This window comes from Haemorhous mexicanus, chromosome 9 (assembly GCF_027477595.1).
Source record: "Haemorhous mexicanus isolate bHaeMex1 chromosome 9, bHaeMex1.pri, whole genome shotgun sequence".
Taxonomy (NCBI): Eukaryota; Metazoa; Chordata; class Aves; order Passeriformes; family Fringillidae; genus Haemorhous; species Haemorhous mexicanus.
The window spans coordinates 28235860-28256765 of NC_082349.1; the positions used below are offsets into that span (position 1 = coordinate 28235860).

At 41.7% G+C, this 20906-nt stretch overlaps 1 protein-coding gene across 5 annotated transcripts in view; it reads right to left on the reverse strand.

Annotated features, from left to right (window-relative positions):
- Nucleotides 1-20906, reverse strand: part of DNM3 (dynamin 3) — a 171593-nt gene that overhangs the window by 16306 nt on the left and 134381 nt on the right. For 4 of the 5 annotated variants that reach the window (XR_009487550.1, XR_009487549.1, XM_059854656.1 and 1 more), the window contains 3 exons: nucleotides 8369-8533; nucleotides 3495-3721; nucleotides 1231-1464 (listed from right to left, as the gene is read on the reverse strand). Coding sequence is in view for 3 of the 5 variants with exons in the window: in XM_059854656.1 (XP_059710639.1) it covers nucleotides 1231-1464; nucleotides 3495-3721; nucleotides 8369-8533 (626 nt within the window). In the remaining 2 variants the exon portion in view is untranslated. Of the gene's footprint in view, nucleotides 1-1230; nucleotides 1465-3494; nucleotides 3722-8368; nucleotides 8534-20906 lie in introns of those variants that run through there. The other variant, XM_059854657.1, reaches the window with a different exon arrangement.

The following is a 20906-nucleotide window of genomic DNA, read 5'->3' on the forward strand; positions in this document are numbered from 1 at the left end:
CACTAAGGTGAAAGAGTGTTTCATGGCTGGGCATTGATGCAACAACGCCCTTTTCATAGCAAATATATAAAAATACTTCATTCCTTTGATATACCTCATTTATTTATGCTTTCTATTATAAAGGGTAATTATATAAGAAACACTGAGCCTCAAATTTAAGTTACTGACAACTATGACAGATCTCACCTATTTAAAAGAAAATTCTTCTCCAAAGCTTCTCTTCTCAATTACCATTTTTAAAATTGAAAATGTGCACATTTTATTTTGGTTCCTATTTAGCTGGGCTCTTTCTTTTTCCAAACTGTGAGTACTTTCAATGTAACAGCTAATTTATCAAAAATGGAGAACATTGCCTTATCTGCCCACGCCTCTCATAATTTAGAAAGTTAATGAATCCCTCAGAATCAGGGGTTTTAATATATGTGTGTGTGTGTGTATATATATATATATATATATATATATATATATATATATATATATATATGTATGTATGTGATTAAGTGTATTACATCATTGTGAAAATAAACATTAAGGACATTCTATACATATAACATATAAAAAAGGAGTCAATGCCATAGAAAATTATACAATATGCAAAGCTACTTTAAAAGGTCCTGATAAATGCAAAGCCCTGAAAAGGAAAGGAAATAATGCACTGAAGATAATCTTGTTCCTTAAGTAATTGCTTGGTACCATATGATGTACTCTGTCAGACAACTAGGAACTGTTTCCAGCTGGCTGGAAATTACTGGCTTTGCAGGACAAGAATCAGACTCCTACCAGTTTGTTCCACTGGTTCTACAAGAATTGCTCTTGTTCTCTCCAGGAGAGCCCTTGTTTCCTCTGGTGAGGGTTCAGAAGGGCAGAAATGATGAGCTGTACCCCTGCCCCTCTCCTCCTGGGGGTAGGTGACTTCTCTCTCTCTCTCTGAGCCCTTATGAGGTACAACACAACCAGAAATGGGGTTCTTAATGTGAGCAAATCAGGGTCTTCCAAGTGACTGACTAGAATTTTTTAAAATGAAACAATCTTCCTATCTTTTCAAACGAGGTATGTGGTAAAAAGAGGTTCCATCAAACACCTTTGACTGCAGGGAATGCCTGGTTTTGCTTTGCTACACGCCTTTGTCAGCAGCAGCGCTCGCCTTCCCACCCAGGGAGCAGTGCAGAGTCTGTCTGTGGTGCCAGGGGGAGAGAACCATGGCACCCCCAGGAACACCAACCCTCTTACCTTGGCACGCTGGGAGGAGCCCGGCTGGGCCGAGAGGGAACCTGGGGGGGTCCTCCATGGGCTTCAGCACTGGGAAATGGAGGCAGAGCTCCCGGCCGGAACGGGACTGGGGGAGCCCCCGACTGGGGGCCTGGAGAGGGGATGGCAGGAGCAGGTCCTCGGCCAGATAAAGGTCTGGTGGGGGGATTGTTCAAGGTAGGTCTCCTCAGAGTTGAAGGACTTGGAGGAGGTGATCTGGTGAAATATCAGAGATTTTAAAAGTTCAGTAAGGTGGGGGTGCGGGTTTTGGGTTTTCTTTGATGTATTGTATTTTACTTAAAAGTTAAACTTATGGCAGATGTTTTTTATTGGCATTTTCCTTTGCTGTCAGTGTCAGAGGATCACATACAATTAAGACTCACGTGTTTCCCACTGACAGCATACAAGCAAAGAGGTGAATAAAATGGATTTTATTATTCAAGTCCTAAGAATGTTTCGTTAAGTGGAATTTCTAGGACATGGAGCCTGACGTGCTGAATTATTTTATCAGCTTGCAAAAGGAGACCAAGTGGATACACAACTGGGGTGATAGAAGCAGCTGCTGTTTGAAGCATCAGAGAAACTGTAAGACCACTGGATGGTCTTCTGCAAGGCAAACATCCTGTCTGGTGCTCACATAAACATACCCACAGAACAGGTGGGTATATTTATATACCCATATATAAACATATTCCCATATTATATATGGGAAAATGTTTTGATTTTCCTCACAGAAAATGTCATTAAGACCTGGAGGAGCATCTTCCCAAAATACAGGCAGGGAGGGAGCTCCTGATCTTGTTGGAACCCTGGTTACTGAGAATTTTAGATTTTCTGTGCTGACAGGCACTGACCCCCAGGAGAACACTACATTTGACCTGGGGCTGTGGAGAAAGCTTCCAAAACTGAATGATAGAAGTGGGGTTCTGGGCATGTTGTTTGAATAGAAGTGTGTAATATCACATGGTGGAAAACTCAGAGTTTAAAGTTTTAGAATATAGTAATATATAAGACAAGATAGAAGTTTAAAGACAGAATCTACTCCTTCTTCTTCATAAGTTTCAGTAGTATTGTGTAATTTTAAAAAAAAAGACTGCATTACAGGCCATGAGTAGTTAGTTATTAAGTTAAAAGTAAATATAATTTAAGTGTGATTTCTTAATTAGACAGTTTGCCCTTAAAAAGCCTTGTAGAAAAAGAAATACCACTCTATTTTTAGTTTGTTAGACTGAAGTGCTGTAGTACTCACAGTTTATAAAACTGTACTAGAGATAAACACTAATAAACATCCAAACAAAAAATACCATCTCACACATTTAATCCCAACCTTAAACAAAAAGAAACAAAGACAGTGGCAGTGTCCCAGGCAGTCAGTCCCACTGTGGCATTTAGATTTTTTGAACATGATTTTTTCACCTAGGGTTTTTCTCCTGGGAAGCTGAAAGGTAGAGAGAGGCTTCAGAGAAAAGAAAAACAATTCTTATTTCATTTGTTTTTTTGTGATGTGCTTATGTAGAATATGTTTGGAGATTGTTTATTTAAGGTGGTTGCTTGATTGGACTCTGGTGTGAGTTGTTTTGACTTATTGGCCAATTAGGGCCAAGTTGTGTCAGGACTCCGTAAAGAGTCATGAGTTTTAATTATTTTTTTTTTAGCATTTAGTAAGTATTTTTTCTGTATTTTTTAGTATAGCATAGTGTCGGAACCCAGGACATTCCTCTGGCTGCCCTGAGTGATTCGAGACCCTGGCAAGGGGCTCAGAGACCTTGGCACAGAGTCAAAGACACCTGTGCCTTGGATTTTAGCCCATGGAAACAATTATCAACTTTGTGTGAAGAGTTACAGGCCACAAGAGTTTGAGTAGAATGATAGTGAATTTGTCACAGGTGAAAAAGTAGAATTTTGGGGATTTAGAATGGGGGTTCAAGAGGCAAGATGGAGGAATCTGGGCATGTCCTCTCCTTCTTCTTCTTGCCCTCCATCTTCTGCTGTGATGGTGACACTTTTGGATTGGTTTAGAATAGAGACAGACAGTCTAACATAGGTGATAGGTATTGGAAAATTATTGTAAATAAAGTACACGTAGTTCTTAGTATAAAAAGTTAACACCACCCCAAGGGCAGGGACTGTGCCACAACCCGACCTGCTGGACAGATCTCAGCAGGGCAGAGAAAGAATGGAATAGAGCACATGAGCCTGTCCTGGATGCCATGGCAGTCCAGCTGTGAGGCTGTGAGGCTGCTCACCTGCGTGTCTGCTGAAGCCAGGAGTCATCCACAGGTGGGGGAGCAGGGGTGGACACGGTGCTGGTGCTGATGTCCCCGATGATGGCCAGCGCCTCCTGCAGCGCCTGGTACATGCGCAGGGTCTCGTCCCGCCGCTGCGCCTGCTCCGCCGACTCCTCCATCAGAGTGTTCTGGTCCTCAGAAGAATACAGGTGAGCCAGCAGCTCTGCATTGATAAATTCTTTTACCTGTTTCATCAGTGTGAAAAATGCGTATTTTATGATTGGCTTTTCAGAAATATTCAAATGAATATTATATGTGTTATGTTAGAAAGTGATGCTGTATTAATTCTCTTAAGTAGTGTGTTAAATATAGTTTTAGGTTATAACAAAATGTTAAAATAGAAATTATGCTATGTAAGATACTTTTTAAAGAGAGGACTCGCACTTAGATAGCAGCCACAGGACACCTAAATCTTTCAGAGAAAGAGAATTTATGGCCCCATTATCAGGAGAAACGAACTTCTTCCCGCCTCGCTCAGCCCTGAAGACGCCATCAGGATTCAGAGGAAGAAGCTGACACTGCCCAGACAGAATCCTGTGTTTGAATGGAATTGATGCATCATGGATGAGGTGTATGAATACGCAACAGGCTGTTGCTTTTAAGGGTTAATCCTCTGTTAACGTGGGGCCTTTTTCAGGCTTATTTTGCCCAGAAAGAGGTACCTGGACTGTCTGTAACTCTTTGTTTTTATTGTCTCATATTGTCTTAATCCTAATTGTCCAAATTTTTATTACTCTAATTATATTGCTATTTTTATAACAATTGTATTACTATTAAACTTTTAAAATTTTAAAAACAAGTGATTGGCGTTTTTCACAATCAGACAGAAAGGAAAATAATCCAAACCACCAAAGAAATAAACAGAATTCTCTACAGAAAATACAATGCTGAACAAATACAGGGGAGATCAATGGAAGCAGGAGATTGAATCACTTTCTCTTACTACCAGTTCTGCTGAAATTCTGATCTCTGAGGTGACACCTCTGCTTACACTTCATTTCCCAACAGCTCCCAGGAGCCAGCTGGCATTTTGGGCCATTTCTAAAGGGCTGACTGGGAAATAAATGGTAGTACCATCAGATATAAATTCCCCAGGGAATGGGAATTTTCAGGCTTTATGACATACCTGTCAATTACTTTCCTAGGAACAATTCACCCTACTGTAGACAGCGTCTTGCATTTCCAGCAAGTCTGTCAGATTCTGAATAAACCATCCACACACATTCAAACTGAAGGGAGAAGTCTCCAAGTAATCTAATTTACTATATTGATTTCCTGCTATGCCTGCCCTGGTTATGGAAACCTGGGCCACATTAAGAGACATAAAAAGCTAGAGGTACTCTGATTAAATAAGACTGTGGTAAATAGACCAACTGCTGACCTACTAAATCCTTGCATTTGAGACTTGTTGCTGTTCTGATCTATTTCTCATCTGGTGCTTTGCTCCATAAAGCTTTTTTGAGCTGGAGATACTGATGATAATACATTCCCAGGATTCTGATTACATAAACCTGAGCTCCATTTGCACATGGGTCTGTGCTAGTTTTGTGATTTAAAGCCTGACAGTGAGACTAAGGCAATGTTTGTGTTTAGACAAGGTCAGTGAGAGCAGTGAGCCAGTGCAGCCAAGGGACCCTTTCTGGTCACCAGCAATGAGCAGGCAGCCAGGACAGAGCTCAGAGGGAAACAAAACCATATTGTCTGGGCTTGGCTGTCATTTCCCATTCACGTATGACAGGAGATGCACAAATTCTCAGCAAAGCCTGCAAAATTTTTCCATGAGTTTCATGCTGTTTTCCAGTAGATGGTACTGATCAAGAGCCAGAGTACACTACTTTCCTTGTGATTGCCAAAAACTCCACATTAAAAACAGATATCACAGTTAAACAGCATCACATTCTGCTCAATGAAATGAGCATTTTAATGGCATCACTTCAAAAAAAGAAGTCCTAAAATTAGATTAAGGCCAGAGCTGATTGTAAAGGCATTGTTAAACCACAAATATCTGTTTGAAAAAAATCAGCCTGTGACAATTATCATGAGAGGTCCCTGTCTGTCACTGGTAGAGGATTCCTCTGAACTCCTCTGGAAAGGGAAGACTGCTGTGCTAAGGATGGATCTTGGATCAGCCTCCTGCCCTCCTGCGCTGTACTAGACAGAGGAAGATCTCCCACCAGAGCCACTTTCTCCAGCTTGGAAATGGAGGGAAAAGTGATGTTTACTCATGTTTGCTTCTTTCTGGAAAGCAGACTCACAGAAATGGTTTAAAACATTTTCCTTCACAGACATCAGGCCTGGAGTCAAAGCTGAACCATAGCAAGCATCCAAATGCCAGTGCCCCAAATCTGCCCTGGCACTCTGAAATGGGGCAAGGTGGGCTTGGAACTTCCTCAGTGAGAAGACAACACATGGCACTGCCTCAAATGCAAACCCATTCCTGGACCTGCAGTCTGGCAGTAACAAGTCCTCTGGAGTTTCTCTCCTCAGCTGAGATCACCATCAGCACTGTTTATGGAGCATACACTGACTACTCTTAAGACCACCCCTCTTGTATAATCCAGGATACCAAGGCACCATGAAATACAAACTTGTGTATGTGTTTTTTGTTTGGGCATGTTTGAATTGGTAATGGTAACTCAATGCAGTTCTGTGTGGTAAATGTATTTTCTTTTAAGGTAATCAACATCCACCCTAGGGGAAGAACAAGGGATGCACTTGGAACACAACAATCTAGGCTTAGGCCCCAAAATATGCTCAGGGACAGCATGTAATTATTTTCTGTACACTGAGTTTGAATCTGATACTTTCCTTGAATTCAAAGTACTTGTTTATGGGCCCACAAAGGAAGTTCTAGGAAAACTTGGGAGGTTGCAATTGTCATGGAAACAAATTCCTTGGGATCGATTTGTTTCCAGAGTTTTGGAGGCAACATGATGGGGCAGCAGAAAATACAGAATATGTTGATTAAGGGGGAGGGAAAGTGTTCTTACTTAACTCCTGGTGGACGGGTTGGAATTCTGAATACTCCAAAGAACACAAACAGCTTCACAGGACCCACCTTCCATCACAGCTCCACTCCTTTCCAGATCTTTTCACAACCTTTTGGCAGGGCTCAGCACTCTTGATTCAACCATTTCTTTCTCTTTTCAATAGCCCTGATTTTTTTGCTATTTTACCTGTTGTTTTCAATGTGGTATTTTACTGCCTATGCTGTACAGAAAGAAATTCATTATTGCTTCTAATGTCACTCTTCACAGTTCTTTAAAATGTTTGGATTCTTTGCCACAGACTTAAACTCTAGGATGGAGGTGCAGGCCTCAGCTCAATAGGAAGCCCAGATGCAGCTTGGGACTATGAGGCCAGCTGAAAGCTTGGTGATATTTTAAGTGTGTGGTTGCTGTGTGCCAGCCTGGCAGGCTTTATCAGTGTCACCAACAGCTGATGAGACTGAAAGCACAAAATCTCACAGTAATCTACTTCTGAGGGACGCACACACTTCAGAGACCCCTAAACGATTCCAGATGAGGAGGTGAGTGGCAGAAAATTTAATGTAAGCTTTCAAAAGCAACTGCTCACTGAGCTCTGCTGTTTATGAAATGAAAGCTAAACCCCAGCCTTTCAAGGGCACTGGAGATAGGCTAAGTCAAAGCAGTGAGCTGCTAGCAATGATCTGGACAGAGCAGTGGGGACACACACTCAACTTCTGAAGTCTAGAGCATGGCTGATTTCCAGAAAAAAAAAAGGCAGTTCCATTGTTCCTATGGTTTTTTGTAAAAACTCACTCATGACTAGAGAATTACTTACATTCTGACTCCCCTAAACCCAAAAAAGTTTAATGAAAAATCTCTTGCCCTCATGCAAAAAATTCTGTTTGTATTAAATGTACGAGAAAATCCCGCTGAAATTTCCTGTCCAACCACCTAACTCTTAAGTGCAACACAAATTCCACAGGGCTAATGAAATCCATCAGATGAAGGCTAGAGGTGGCTCTGAGTCAAAATAAATGCTACCTTCTAATCACATTTGCCTCCCAGCATATTGCACTAGTAAAGCCTGACTGGTTTGATGACCTCTCAGAAATGGTGCTGCTCAGAACTAGCAGGGGCTGTGGCTCCCCATCAGTGATTTGTATGGCAGCAGTGGCACTAATGTTAAGCTTAATTTTCAACAAGGTCCATTCAGAACTCTGCCAGGATGTGAAGGCTGAGATCCCACTGCAGTGGAAAAACAATGGTATCTCAAAGCTGCTTTTAACCAAATAATCTTCAGATCTAAGAAAGACACACACAATAAATCAACCAACCACATCTGCTTATCTAAACAACAGTGTCCAAAGCTTCCAGATTTATTCCTTGAAAATGGTAACCTGAAAATATAAAGAAACCCAAACAAAATAAGGACTGCTTTATGAACCCTGACAAAGGCCTGCAGATGGAAAATCAAGGAAGCACAACTCTGCTCTACTGCTCTCACAGGCTGCCCACACCAAGCTCCCAATTCCTCTTCCTTTTATATCAAAAGCAAGACATCAAATAAAAACCAAAACAAAACCACCCCCACCTTGATTTACCTTTAAATAATAACTTATGTTCTGATTAAGATGTAAATGAATTCTTTAGGATTTTGGGAGAAGCACTCAAGGCAGGGTGGCACCCTTTGAGAAGGCTGCAGAACTTCCAAGTACTATGGAATATTGGAATATTTTGTCCACGAGTGTGACATGAATTCTTCTCTTTAGTAGCTGCTGTTGCTGCTGTGCTCCAGAGGTGTGTTTGAGAGTGAGAGATCTGACAGACACATTGAACTGATTTAGAACTGTGGCTGCTACTTACATTATTGATCATGAGGTGCATGATTGTTTTCGGGATCAGATCTCGGATACATTTGTTAATAATGGACATGTAGGAGTCCACAAGATTTCGAATTGTCTCCACCTGTCTTTCCAGCTGGGGGTCCATTGAAAAATTATCTGCTTGGCCATTCTCTTCAGTTTCAGTCTACAAAGAAGGGGAAAAAAAGCCTTTTAGACTGAAGTAAACTTGAAACACATTGGGGGAAAAACCCCTGGACTTACACTGTAGTAATCCAGCAACATAACTCATACAAAGACTATTCACAGGTTAAAATATGAAGTCTTGGCTTAACATCAATGTTCAGCATCATGAAATTTGGGTCTTTAAAGTTTAATGCCAAATGACACCCTTTGCACAGAGCACATGTATAGATTTCCACACAAATTTGTAATTTTATGTTAAAGAAAGTTTTCAGACAAAGATGCGCGGTGGTAAATGTCACACCAAGAAATTATTTCACATCACTTACTGCAATACTTATTATCAAATCTTTTACCCTTCACATTCAGCCAGCTGGACCCATGCAAGAAAGAAGCACCATAAGTCTGGATTTTTAATTTTACCCTTCTGTGGGTTAAACCCACCTTTGTTATTTAAGGCTGACTTATTTGTGACAAATTTTGCAGTTCAGTCTCTGACTTATTAGATGTGAATAGCACCTATATAAACAAAGGGCTTATAAAAGATAACAGCAAAAGCATCATTGCTTCCAATGCTCAAAGCTGGATTATGCATTTGAGGTCTCTTTTTCACTGGATAGAAAAAAACTTCTTTGTATGCAAACAGCTGACCTAATTAAATACCAGGAACTTAAACTGGAAGCTAAGAGGCCTATACTTTGCTTCAGTCTGGCCTGTATAAATATAGGAAAACCTAAAAGAAAAACAGTAACCTTTTGGTGAAAATCAAACTGCTCTCTGAGGCTTGCAGATTCCAAAAGAATGGAATTTCTACCCAGAGAGTACAAAGAACAACGTTCCTCAAACTCTGATATCAAACTTCTCCCTGAAAACAACTGCCAGAGCATTAACAGCATGAACTGTAAAATCTTAATCTGAGCACCTGAGTTTCTAAGTATCTGAGTATGCTTCTGTGGGTACCTAGAAGCATAAAATCATAGAACCACAAAGTGCTTTTGGTTGGAAAAGAAGAAGCTTTTTGACTTAAAAAAAGATTTTTTACTTCAGCCAAAGTGCTCCAGCCTTGTAGTTCATGTTGTTCCAGCCCCCCGTGCAGGCAGGGACACCTCCCACCACAGCAGGATGCTCAGTGCCCCATCCAACCTGGCCTTGGACATGAGGGACACAAAGAAACAGAAAGCACTTGCAAAAACTGAAGAAGCCAACAAGGAGAACAAGCTATGTATCAGCCAGAGCCCTGCCAGCACAGCCCCATTTACAACAGAGTTTTTAGCTAAAATTGGCCCATGGCTGGTGCTTTGGAGATTTCTGGAGCAGCTGAGATCAGTATCAAACCCACCAGTGAAAGGCCAATAGTGCTAAATATGCAAACATGTCACCAAAGAGGCTTCTCCCTGCAGGAAACTGGGCCAAGAAGGGATTCCTGGTCCTAGTGCAGGGTCTGCTTCTGCTCATGCAGCATTGCCAGGTAGAGCACTTGTATCCTTTTCAACTACAGCTTGGCCAGTCCAGGCTAAATGAAATGGAATGTTTGTGATGTGTTAAGTTCTAGTTTTGTTAAGAAATAAGACCCAATGTACCATTTAGAAACAAAACTGAGTGTTTGTAAAAGAGCTTTCAAAAGTATGGGTGAATTATAGGAAAAACAGCTGATCTTTAAAAACAATTAGCTGTGCTTCCTAAAAATCCTGTGACTGTGGAGGACACTGAAGGGGCTCCTGATGAAAACAGGGTTTTCAGTGCTGTAGCATTGGTAGACACTACCTTAAAAACCTTAATCTTTTTGTTAATAAACTGCATGTAGCCAAAAGTCACAGTGCAAAGACTATTTTCCTGAGCCTCCATGTCTAAAGAAAAACTAATGGTAATTTTCCCTGTGAAATACCAAAGAAATAAAAAAAACATACATCTATCATATATCTGCAGATTTTAGCCAAGTAACTACAGACCAAAAATGCCCCCTTCCCAGTTCCCCTGTATTTGACATCTATTTTCTTTCTTTTCTTCTTTGCTGTCTATATAAAGTGCAGTTTGCTCATGTATTTTTTCCTTTTATTTTTTTTTTTACTCTTTAAATTACAGATTGCAATAAGATTCCTAACTGGCTAAGCAGCAAAGTGACAGATGTTTATCATTACCCTCATCAAGAGAATGTAAAGTAAAAATAGTAATTTGTCTCTGATCTTTCAGGCAAAGGGTAATAGTCTCTTGTTTGAAACTATAACAGAGCTGACTTCATACTGTTGATTTATTTTCTCTGAAATCAAAAAAGATCAATCTTTCATGACTTTACAGTAATTTATTATGAAAGCTTCTGGCCATAGTATTCCTAATGATTTGATGTCTCAAGTGAAGGCTTTTCATGCCAGAAATCATCTTGTTTGCATGGCATCATGCAGATGGAAATCTGCTTCCAGCAGGTTTCTGTGCCCTCCAGGACCCCTCCAAGCATTAGAAACCTTTCTCTGCTCAGCTGCCTCAGCTCTGTGCCAACAGCAGCAGCCAGATATGAGGGTGCCTGGCAAGGCTGGGCATCCCAAGTGACAGAGGTGCCCTATGCCACCTCCAGGCTATTCTTTCACAGCCTCACAATGACCCCACCTTCAGTGCAGGTCATCCCTCAGCCCCTGTCCCTGTTTCTTACAGCATGGCTCCTGCAGTGAAAGCTTGCTCAGGGAATAAGCCCAAAGCAGAGCTCGGGAGCAAACCCTGCCAGCTCTCTGCCCACTGCTACCAGCATGGCCAGGCTGAGCAGGAAGGGAGAACAAAGAAGGTGCAAACAGCTTTCCATGCCTCCTTTCCCAGCCCAGGCAGCCCAGTCCTTTCAGCTCCTCATCCCCGAGCCAGAACTCACCAGTTCCAACACCAAGTGTTAAGTGACAGCACATGAATCTGGACTAGGTTTTTAGTCAGTTGACTCTTGCTTAATGCTGCTATAATTGTTGACAGGAATGGAATATTACTACTTCAAAGGAATGCAAGTGCAATTACTTTAGGGAGTTCTGTAAACCTCCAACAAAGAAAGCTAAGCAAGAAGCTAGAGTGCTTAAAAACAGGTAAAGGAAATGAATTCATCTGGGAAAACTCTAAATCAGAGTATGTGATGGAAACACACCAAGGCTACAAAGAAGCAACAGGTGAAAAAACCACAGATGAAGAGAAGGAAAGGTGGGAGCCAGGGGGTGCTTCCATGTACCCCTCCAAACACCCCCAGACATCCTTTCCTTCTGCTCCCTGCACTTTAGACTGAAATATTGATCCCTTGCACTCTGCTGTGGTCTCACCTATCTGAAGCTGCTCTGTGATCCCTGCAGAACAAGGTGCTACTGAAACCCAAGGTACAGCACTGCTGCTCTCCAACTTCCCTGCATTCGCACACCTTCTGTGCTAGGAATGTCTTAAGGATTAACTAATTAATTAACTAATGTGTCCTACAAGAGCAGACTAAAAACTGCCTGTGAAATCCAAACCACTGAAGTTTGTGGGAATTTGACTGTTGGCTGCAGTGGGAACAGGATTTAATAATTTCTACCAGAAAAGTTATCAATCTTCTGAAGATTGTGAGCTCTCTGCCACAAGAGGAATGATTTCATGGGGTACTGGGGATGCAGTGCAATCCAAAACAAAGGAGTAATACCTTAGGTTATCAGGATAATTTTTCTGATTGTAGAAATTATAAGCAAGTTCAAGAATGTCCCAGGGAAACTTAATGAAAAGTGATTCCTATTGAAATTCACAGCAAAACTGGGTAACACACTGAAAACAGTCCTGAGCTGGCCACACAGAGAGAGCAATACTTCTAATTTCCATGATTTCATTACACTCAGGGCAGCTGCCAGCATATTTAAGAATGTCTTGTATAACATTCCTGATGTCAGTTCCAAGAAGGAGCATTTGTCTGGCATTTTCATTAGAGAAGTGTATCAACCAATTTTCTGTAATCAAAAAGGCATTCTATTAACAATGACCAAGAGGAAGCAGACTGGAAGGTGACTGACTCAAGGGTAAAAATCAGAGCAGCAGCAAAGCAATGCTCTGTGCAGTACAAAATATGTCCATGGCTGCAGTAAGAAATTGCTCATTTAAAAGCTGCTTTCAGCTCTTTCATTTACAGCTCCAAATTCATAGCAACAACAACCACCTGAGAATTAATTATTCCTGCCAGATTGCATTTATGTTTTAATTCACAGCTGCTGAAAATACATATAAAATCTATTTTATGTATCCCTGTCCAAGTAAGTTTTTTCTTCAATGCACCAACACTCAGCACACTGCAGTTGTCCTGACCCCCCCTGCTTTTCCCTAAATCTTTACAATTGATTCTCTCTTCATTGCAGTTTGATGCTGGATATATAATTTAGCTAAGATCCTCTCAGCTGTACATAGTGTGCCTTTTGCCAGAGGACTGCTGAAACCACATGATGGCTTCACACAGTGAGGTTTTCTTACTGGAAGGAACCACAAGTAAATGACAATACATTACTTTTGTGCATTTACAACAAAGCAAGCAGCAGAAAAAGAACACTTCCCGGGTAGCTTGGAAGCTGTCCTTTTCCCTCACAGAGGGTGACTTTGCCACTCTCTTCCATGCTTTCAGCATGTGCTGACTTTGTACTGCTGTTCCCTTTACTGAGCCACCCACAGGCTGCCCCTTTCAGCTGCTATGCCTTCATTAGCAGCCTGGAACTGCTCTAAGCAGAGGTTGTGATCTGGCTTTCCCTCACACACAGCATCTCTCTCACTTCATGACCCCCAGAAGAATGATACACCCTAGTGCACTTTGGTTCACAAGGGTTCCACTCTCTGGATTAGCTTAAACAATCATTTACTCCTGTTCTTCCTCTGTGGTTACAGACATTTCCCAGGACAGACCATGAGCTAAATCCTCCTGCTGAATGCACACACTCCTCCCCAGTACCTCCATGGCTTTAACCATCCCAAACATTCCCAGTCTGGCAGGCTCTCTCCCTGCCTTACTCCATGGAGAAGCTGATTTGGAACTGTGAGACTGAGAGGAATGATGTATTACCAGAACTCCAAGAAACCTGGATTTATTTTCATCTTACAGGTTGATAACTAATCGTGGCAAACCAATCCAACCTCCTTTTAGATCAGGGATTCAGATCTTACAGGTATGAACACAGATACCATACATCTCAGACCTCAGTAAAGCTTTCTGACACAATCTCAAGTGACATTTTCATTAGTGGAAGTGTGCTTTCCCTGCAGTTAATGCTTGGATGCTCATTGCCATGGAAAAGCTGTCAATGGCTCACTGGCAAAGTGGAAAACTTTTATATGGAGTGTGGTTTATAATGTGCTTATTAAAGCCTTAATGCTCAGGATGGGGGTTATAGCCTGGGTTTGTTACAGGTACAGATGAGAAGAAACAGGAAGGGAATGTGAACAAATTAGATGACAGGACTGGAGTTCACAATGACCTAGAGAAACAGGTTCAAAATCTAGACTAATTCATTCTGAATAGAAAGTATTTGATTTCACAGATTCTCCTGAGTTGGAAGGGACCCACGAGGATCATCAAGTCCAACTCTTGGCCCTTCACAGGACACCCCGAGGATCCTACCATGGGCTTCCTTAGGCAGGAATAAATAATTTAGATGTGAGAATGGAGCAGTTCAGCAGAAAAGGAGCTGTGTCCACAGTGCAATATAAACACAGCATGAGTCCATACTGTCTTGCTGTTATAAAATCATTACAAGAATTGTGCATCCAGTGCTGCTTATCACACCACCAGAAATTTAAGGAGCATTTTGAGAGTGTTCACATGAAGCCATTGAAGATGGCTCAGGGCTCTGTAAAATATTACCTGAAGGGAAAAGGTAAGATAAATTGGGACTGATAAGTTAAAAAAAAAATCACTTGTGGAAGGGTAGAGATGAGCATCTTTGCAGAAAGCAAAAGATGTCAAATAAATATTTGGAAAGTGTTTTATGGTAAGAACAGTGAAGCACAGAAATAGATGGATTAGGAGAGCTGCAAATCTCTTCCAAGGATTGGAGAGCATCCTTCAGAAAAGACCTAGGTACAGAGACTTTTCCTTGAAAAGAAGAAATAGGCAATCTCTCACATCCCTTCCATCCAGCAGGTGCTACTGGGTGCAAAGTGGTGTGAAATTACCCACAACACTGCAACAAGAAAAGGGATTTCTGAAAAGGCAAAAAAAAAAAAAAATTAATTACAGTATCTTCTACTTTTTGTTCTATGCAAAAATCAAGTAAAAAATTGTGAATAGCTTGCTGTGAATAGCTTTCTCCCCTCAAATAATCTGCACTCCAATTTCACCATTTGCTGCCATGTACATCTCTCACACAAAGGACTTTTACATAACCCTCCCTACACTGCAAGTTTTGACTGGGGGCCAACAGCTGCTTCATGCCTTTCAGAACAGACTGCTGGACAAGCAAAAGCAGAAAGAGGCTGGCATAAGGAAAACAGCACCTTTGTTTATAAAACAAATACTACTGTGGAATTTGCAAACTTTTCAGTCAAAGAATTTCCTTGTCATAACAACACATGAAGTGCCCCATATTTATAAGAGCACATTAGAAAAAAAAATCTAGGATATGAGATACTATTGACATGGTATTTGCTATCATTTCAGTGTAAAAGGATGTCAGTGGATATTGGGAAGTCACAAACATGGTGAGTTACCCTGGAATTCAAGTCATGATGATGATGACTCAAAGTGCAACGATTGGCCCAGATGATGTTCAGGCTGAACTTTATTGTGGATTTGTTACCAAATGCATGAAACACATTCCCAGAGACACAGCCTGATGCAGCAGTGGCCATTAGCTGTGAGGGGAACAGGATCATGTGCTGTGAAAGGAGGCAATCAATGGGTGGAGGCATCAGCCGGACATGTCAGGATTAAAGGATTAAAGCTACTGGCTGTAGAATGCAGTCCCCTAAGAACCAAAACAAATACAAATCCCAAAGTTTCTACCAAAGAGGATGAAAACAGAAAGCAAGAAAATTAGTCATCCACGAGGCTGATCAGGGAAGTATTAACAGGAAGACTGAAATCACACCTTGCCTCTCTTCTCTGTTATTTACCTCCCTTAGCAGTAACCATGCAAGAGGGGGTCACTAACTAAATTCTCCTTATTCCAGCAACAAGGCTCAGCTGAAGGATTCCTTTAGGAGCAAGGAATTTTCTTATTCTTGAGATTAAAATGGGGCAATTGCTCAGTGCACAGACAGGGGGCTGAGTGAAATACTTTGGCTGAGATGACATATTTAAAGTGCAGCTTACAACTTAATGTGTCTGTGTCTAAGAGCTGCACTTTTTTCACCAAATGTGATAATTTCAGTGGTAGGTACCCAGAATAATGAATTAAAATCATAATTCTGTTTGAAATGAATCCTGTACTGAACTCCTATTCCGTGGTTCCTCCTCATTTGTTCCAGCTGAGGTGGTAACTTCTGGGTACTCAGCAGCCTGGTTGAAGTAAGTGTGACTAGAGGAGGAGGAGGAGGAGGGGAGGAGGGGAGGAGGGCAGCAGATCCCTGTGCATGCTGGGAGGAATGGGCTCGGAGGGGCCTTGCAGTGGGGGAGCTCTGTACAGCATCCAATGCTGGGCTCTATAAATTCCAACCTTGTCTTTTATTTTTACTTGATCTAATGCAATGTGTCCCCTGTAACTCCACTCTTTTCCATAATTAATGGTCTCTAGGAAAATATTCTGAAATTCTCCCGTGATAAGCACCTAGACAAACTTGATGTTTCCTCTCTGAGACACAAAAGAGGACGTTAAACTGTTTTCACCCCCACATCCCTCGAGCCATGAGAAGTACCAGATCTGTCTCTGCTGGGCCAGACTAAGCCCTGGCTCACCACAAACTCAGTGCAGCACCGACAAATGATCTCCATAGTAAATGATGCAAATAAGAAATGTCAGCATGTTCCAAAATTCCTCACTTAATCTTATTGCCAGTTGTATAGTCTGGATAATCAGTAAATAAATCCCTCTAACTTTGCTCAAATACTTAGGGGCTGAATACACAGAGAGCACTTTCTAATTCATTCTCATTAACCTTCCCAGCTCTAAACAAAGTAATTTCCTACTTCTCTTAGTGTCTGAATTTTCCACTGGCCTCTGCAACACCTGATTTAACAACAATGATTTCTCACTTGTGATTTCTCTTTCGAACTGGCATTGTTCTTTTTCCTCACACATATGCTTGCTGGAATAGCACGAATCAGCAAGATTTAAAACCTCCCATTCTTAAGTTTGAAGCCCCTAAAGGGAAATTGCAGTTGTGATGCCAAGGAACACAGTCGTACGTTATTTGACTTTTCCTCGGCCGGGCTGACAGCAGAGGGGGAGGAAGGGAGGAAGGAAAGGGGAAGGGAGAGGAAGATGGCATTTTAATAGCACCCACACTGGTTTCACACAGTTGGATCTCTGTGCTCTGGAGCAGCACCATTTCCGTTCCCTTTGCCTCACTTTCAGCCAGCACTGCTCAGCCAGGCTCTATGGGAAGGGTTCTCAATCTTTTTTGCCCAGCATGGACCACATCACAGTGCAGAAATCTGTCTTGTGGACAACGCCCTAGCCCACCTTTTACCCCCAATTTTGACAGCCCATTACCAACTCAAGCCTTGAAGGGAGCACCCCACCCATATCCCAGATGTGACTGTATGAGCCAACATTCCTGCCAGGACAAGATGGATTATCTCTTCACCTCTTGGCCCAATTCTCAGAGTCTCTGTATTACCCACAGTAATTGCCTATGTGAAAAAAAAATTAGTAAGAGAGAAGAATGTATTTAATCTAATTTAGTAAGTGAACATACAAGAACCACCAGCATCTCATGTTGACAAATCTGCCTTTCTCAGATGTTGATCATATCTCAAGCATAGCTTGGCCAGAGTCCTCATCAAAACATTTCATTTGATAATTCAGGCCCTAAGATTCAAAGCTCTCATCCACATCAGTGAGTGTTCCATAAGCCTTCTGTCAGGCAGAGTGGCAGTGGGCTACAAATTCTGGCAGGAACTCTTACCCCAGCAGAGCATCAATGATCACCATATCCACAGTGTCCATTTAAGGTTCCCTTTTAAAGCTGCAAGCAAAAATGGGACCTGCAGCATTGCTGTAGCAAAAAAGCCTCAGAGCAGAGGGGGAATTTCAAAACATCGAGCACTTTACTGAAATGTAACAAATACTTCTAAACAAAAGAAAATCATCTATAGAGAAGCATTTTGGATTCATGCCACAAAAAGAGACATTGAAAATTCTTGGTTAAAATTATTTTCAGGGTAAGAAATGAGTTGTGAGCAACTATGCTGTACATAACATTTATGATATGGCTTCCATTTTGTATAACTATGACAAACCCCTCCTATGTATTCTATAAAAGCGGTAGAAAATGAAATAATTTTTTTTTCCTCCTAAAAATAAATTTTATTTAAGAGAAGGTGAGATTTTGGTAAGTTAATACACATGTCTGTAAGGAACAAACATAAACACTTCATGTTATAAGACCACATTCCCTTTGGCACAAACCACAATAAAACTATAAAGTTTAAAGCTTAAGTCACTCTGACCTCCTCTCTGTGGGAAAGGAAAAGGACATCAGTGATTAGGACTGTGACCATAGGGAGTTTACCTTTGCAGTTAAAATTACCTGGCTTTGCTGTTGCCACAAACAACCCTAACTTGGCACTGCAGTTGGTTATTTCTGCAAGTGAACTTTTAAAAAAAGTTAAATGACGTATTATGGCATTTTCAGTTCAAAAGGATTTCTTGTTTTTCCCCCTTCTGTCACTGATCAGCAGCAAAAGGTAAAGTCAAGACTCAAGGAAACCTTGTCCTGGTGGCAGCACATTGAGGAGCAGCAGCTCACATACACAATCCTGAGGATTACAACTGCTTTTGTCAAGAAAAGAAAAAAACTGCCCCTCCCCTTAGGGCTCTCCCTCCCCCGCTCCAGGGTTTGTGGCTGCTGAGCAAAGCTGGGGGGAAGAGCCCTGGTTTAATGCATCATCCCAAGCACTGAATGTCTCACAGTGGAGCTACAGACAGGAAATTTCCCTCTTCTTCCCCTATGGTTCTAAAGGTTTTCTGCAATGAAATTACTGGGAGACAGCAATATCCAGGGGCAGGCATGGAATTTGAACCCATGGCCTTCTGGCTTGGAGGTGAGACTATTCCTAACTGAGCCAAAGTGACACATACATAATATGCTTTCAAGGTTTTTAGAGAGCTCTGTCATGATTTAAAAACACTAAGTCTTTGTGGTACAAACCACAGGGCAGGAAAGAGCTGGGGCTCCCTTTTTACTGCTAATTTTAGCCAATGAATTGTTTATAATCTCCTGCAAAATACATAAAGCCTTATTCTGCCTTAAGCTAAGAGAGAACAGCCTTTCAAAACTGATTCTTAATTATAGTGTTCCCCTGCTAGATGGGATGGAGGCAGGTTCCAAAACTATGTCAGAGTATATGAAGTGATAAAATGAGGATGGGTGAGCTATTTTTAAACATGCTCAAAGACTTTGAGGTCAAAATCCCTGAATTTATAGCCTTATGGCTGTATTAAAACTCGTGGACTATTAAGACCTTTGTGGAAAGACTGGAGTGTCATTTCATTTGAGACCTCTCTGCCTTCAGAGCCCTGTGTTCTCTACCACTCTGCCAAACTGGGGGGCCTGGGGAGCCACCTTGAAGCCCATGTTATTTCCCTGCTGTAGCCAGGCTTTTGGGAGATAAAGGGGATGAGACACTTCCAGCCCAGCACATTCCCTCCTCCTCTTTTTTCCCAAGATGTTCTGCAAGTGAGAGACTTGCCTTTCCAGATGGCCAGGAAGTGAGTGGCTTAGAGAGGGCTGGAGGAATCTCAGGCAAAAGCACATAATTGCTCCTTACTCTGCCCAGTCTGGAAACCCAAACCAGCCTCAGGCCTGCTGGTATTTGCTCAGCACAGTTGTGTTTCCCATCTGAAGGAGGCAGCTGGGCACCTGCTGCTGGGCAGGACAGAGAGCTGCTGCCCAGGAACACTCAGGTTTAGCAGCAGCCACCCTGTGCTCTCCTACACAGCTTCTTCCCCAGCACAGGGAAAAGACTTGGACCAGAACAAGTCCTGAAATACATTTTTGACTGTTTGGAAAATCCAGAGTCGAACAAAATCATTGTTCTACTCGTGGAAATAAACCATGCACAGGCATCACCTGGGAAGGACTGGCCCTGCCTCTGGCCCCACAGGCACTGAGTGTACCACTCCTAATCTTTGGTCTGACTCAGCATGAGTAAAAGCTGTCACCTGCTATACACCCTTTGGTTTTATTCAGTAATGATCAATATACACCACTTCTTTTTCATAGGAAAAAGGCCACACAGTGAGAAGAAACCTAACTGAAAGACTGTCCCTGCCTCACAAGTTGAAGTGGAAATAACTCTCAGCCCCTTTTCCCCATCCACATTCTGCATCACCTTTAGGTGTATCTTACTCTAGAGGCCAAACAAGTGGCAGCAAAGGCTTTAAGGCTCTGAGGACACTGCAAAATTATTGGCACCATTTGCATTGGTCGAGCTAAGGTCTTATGGGAAGCCACCACACAGAGAGGACCTGCTACTTTGGAAAAGACCAGATGTAGGTTAGAAACATCAGAGGATGACAACAAACTCTAATGCTGTTTTCAGGTGAGGGGATTTGTTTGCTCAATTTTGCAATTGCATTTACCAGAGCATCATTTAAACCTGTCATTTTTTTCCATTTGGATTTCCATGCAGTGATGTGTAATATAAAATACTAAAGAACTGTAGATGGCCCAAGTAAAAGCAAAAACTAGTCAAAACAAAACTCAAATCCTTTTATTGACTGCATATGGATTTATAAAGCAATAAAACCACGGAACAAGCACAAAACAAAAGCCTTGTAAAAAAAGGTTTAGTACAAAAAAGGCCAAGTGAGCAGTTGAAAAAACCATCCAGTGCTGTTGGTTCTGTTAGGAATTAATGTACACTCATGTTTCAATCCAAAGGAGTCACTGGAATGGGTTGTGCATTTTATCCACCAGAAGATCACAATGCACTTATTATCATGAGAGGGTCTCCCACTTGGAGCAATGCTGGATGGATCCATGCTCCTATTTGGGCATTTTGCACACATTGCATATTTTTACAAATTCATGGTATTAGTACATCCTATAAACATTAAAATCGAATTCTTTCACAACTTCCCTGTGTCAGTCTGAAAATTTCTACCATTACAGGAGAATGTGGTGAGTTCAGGGACACTTTCTCTCCTTGGGGTCACAAGCTGTCATTCCTGGATGGATGCACACCCCCATTACTTCCAGGAGAATTGCTCCTTTCAGGAATTGGGCCCAGTCCATCCCCAGCCACAGTC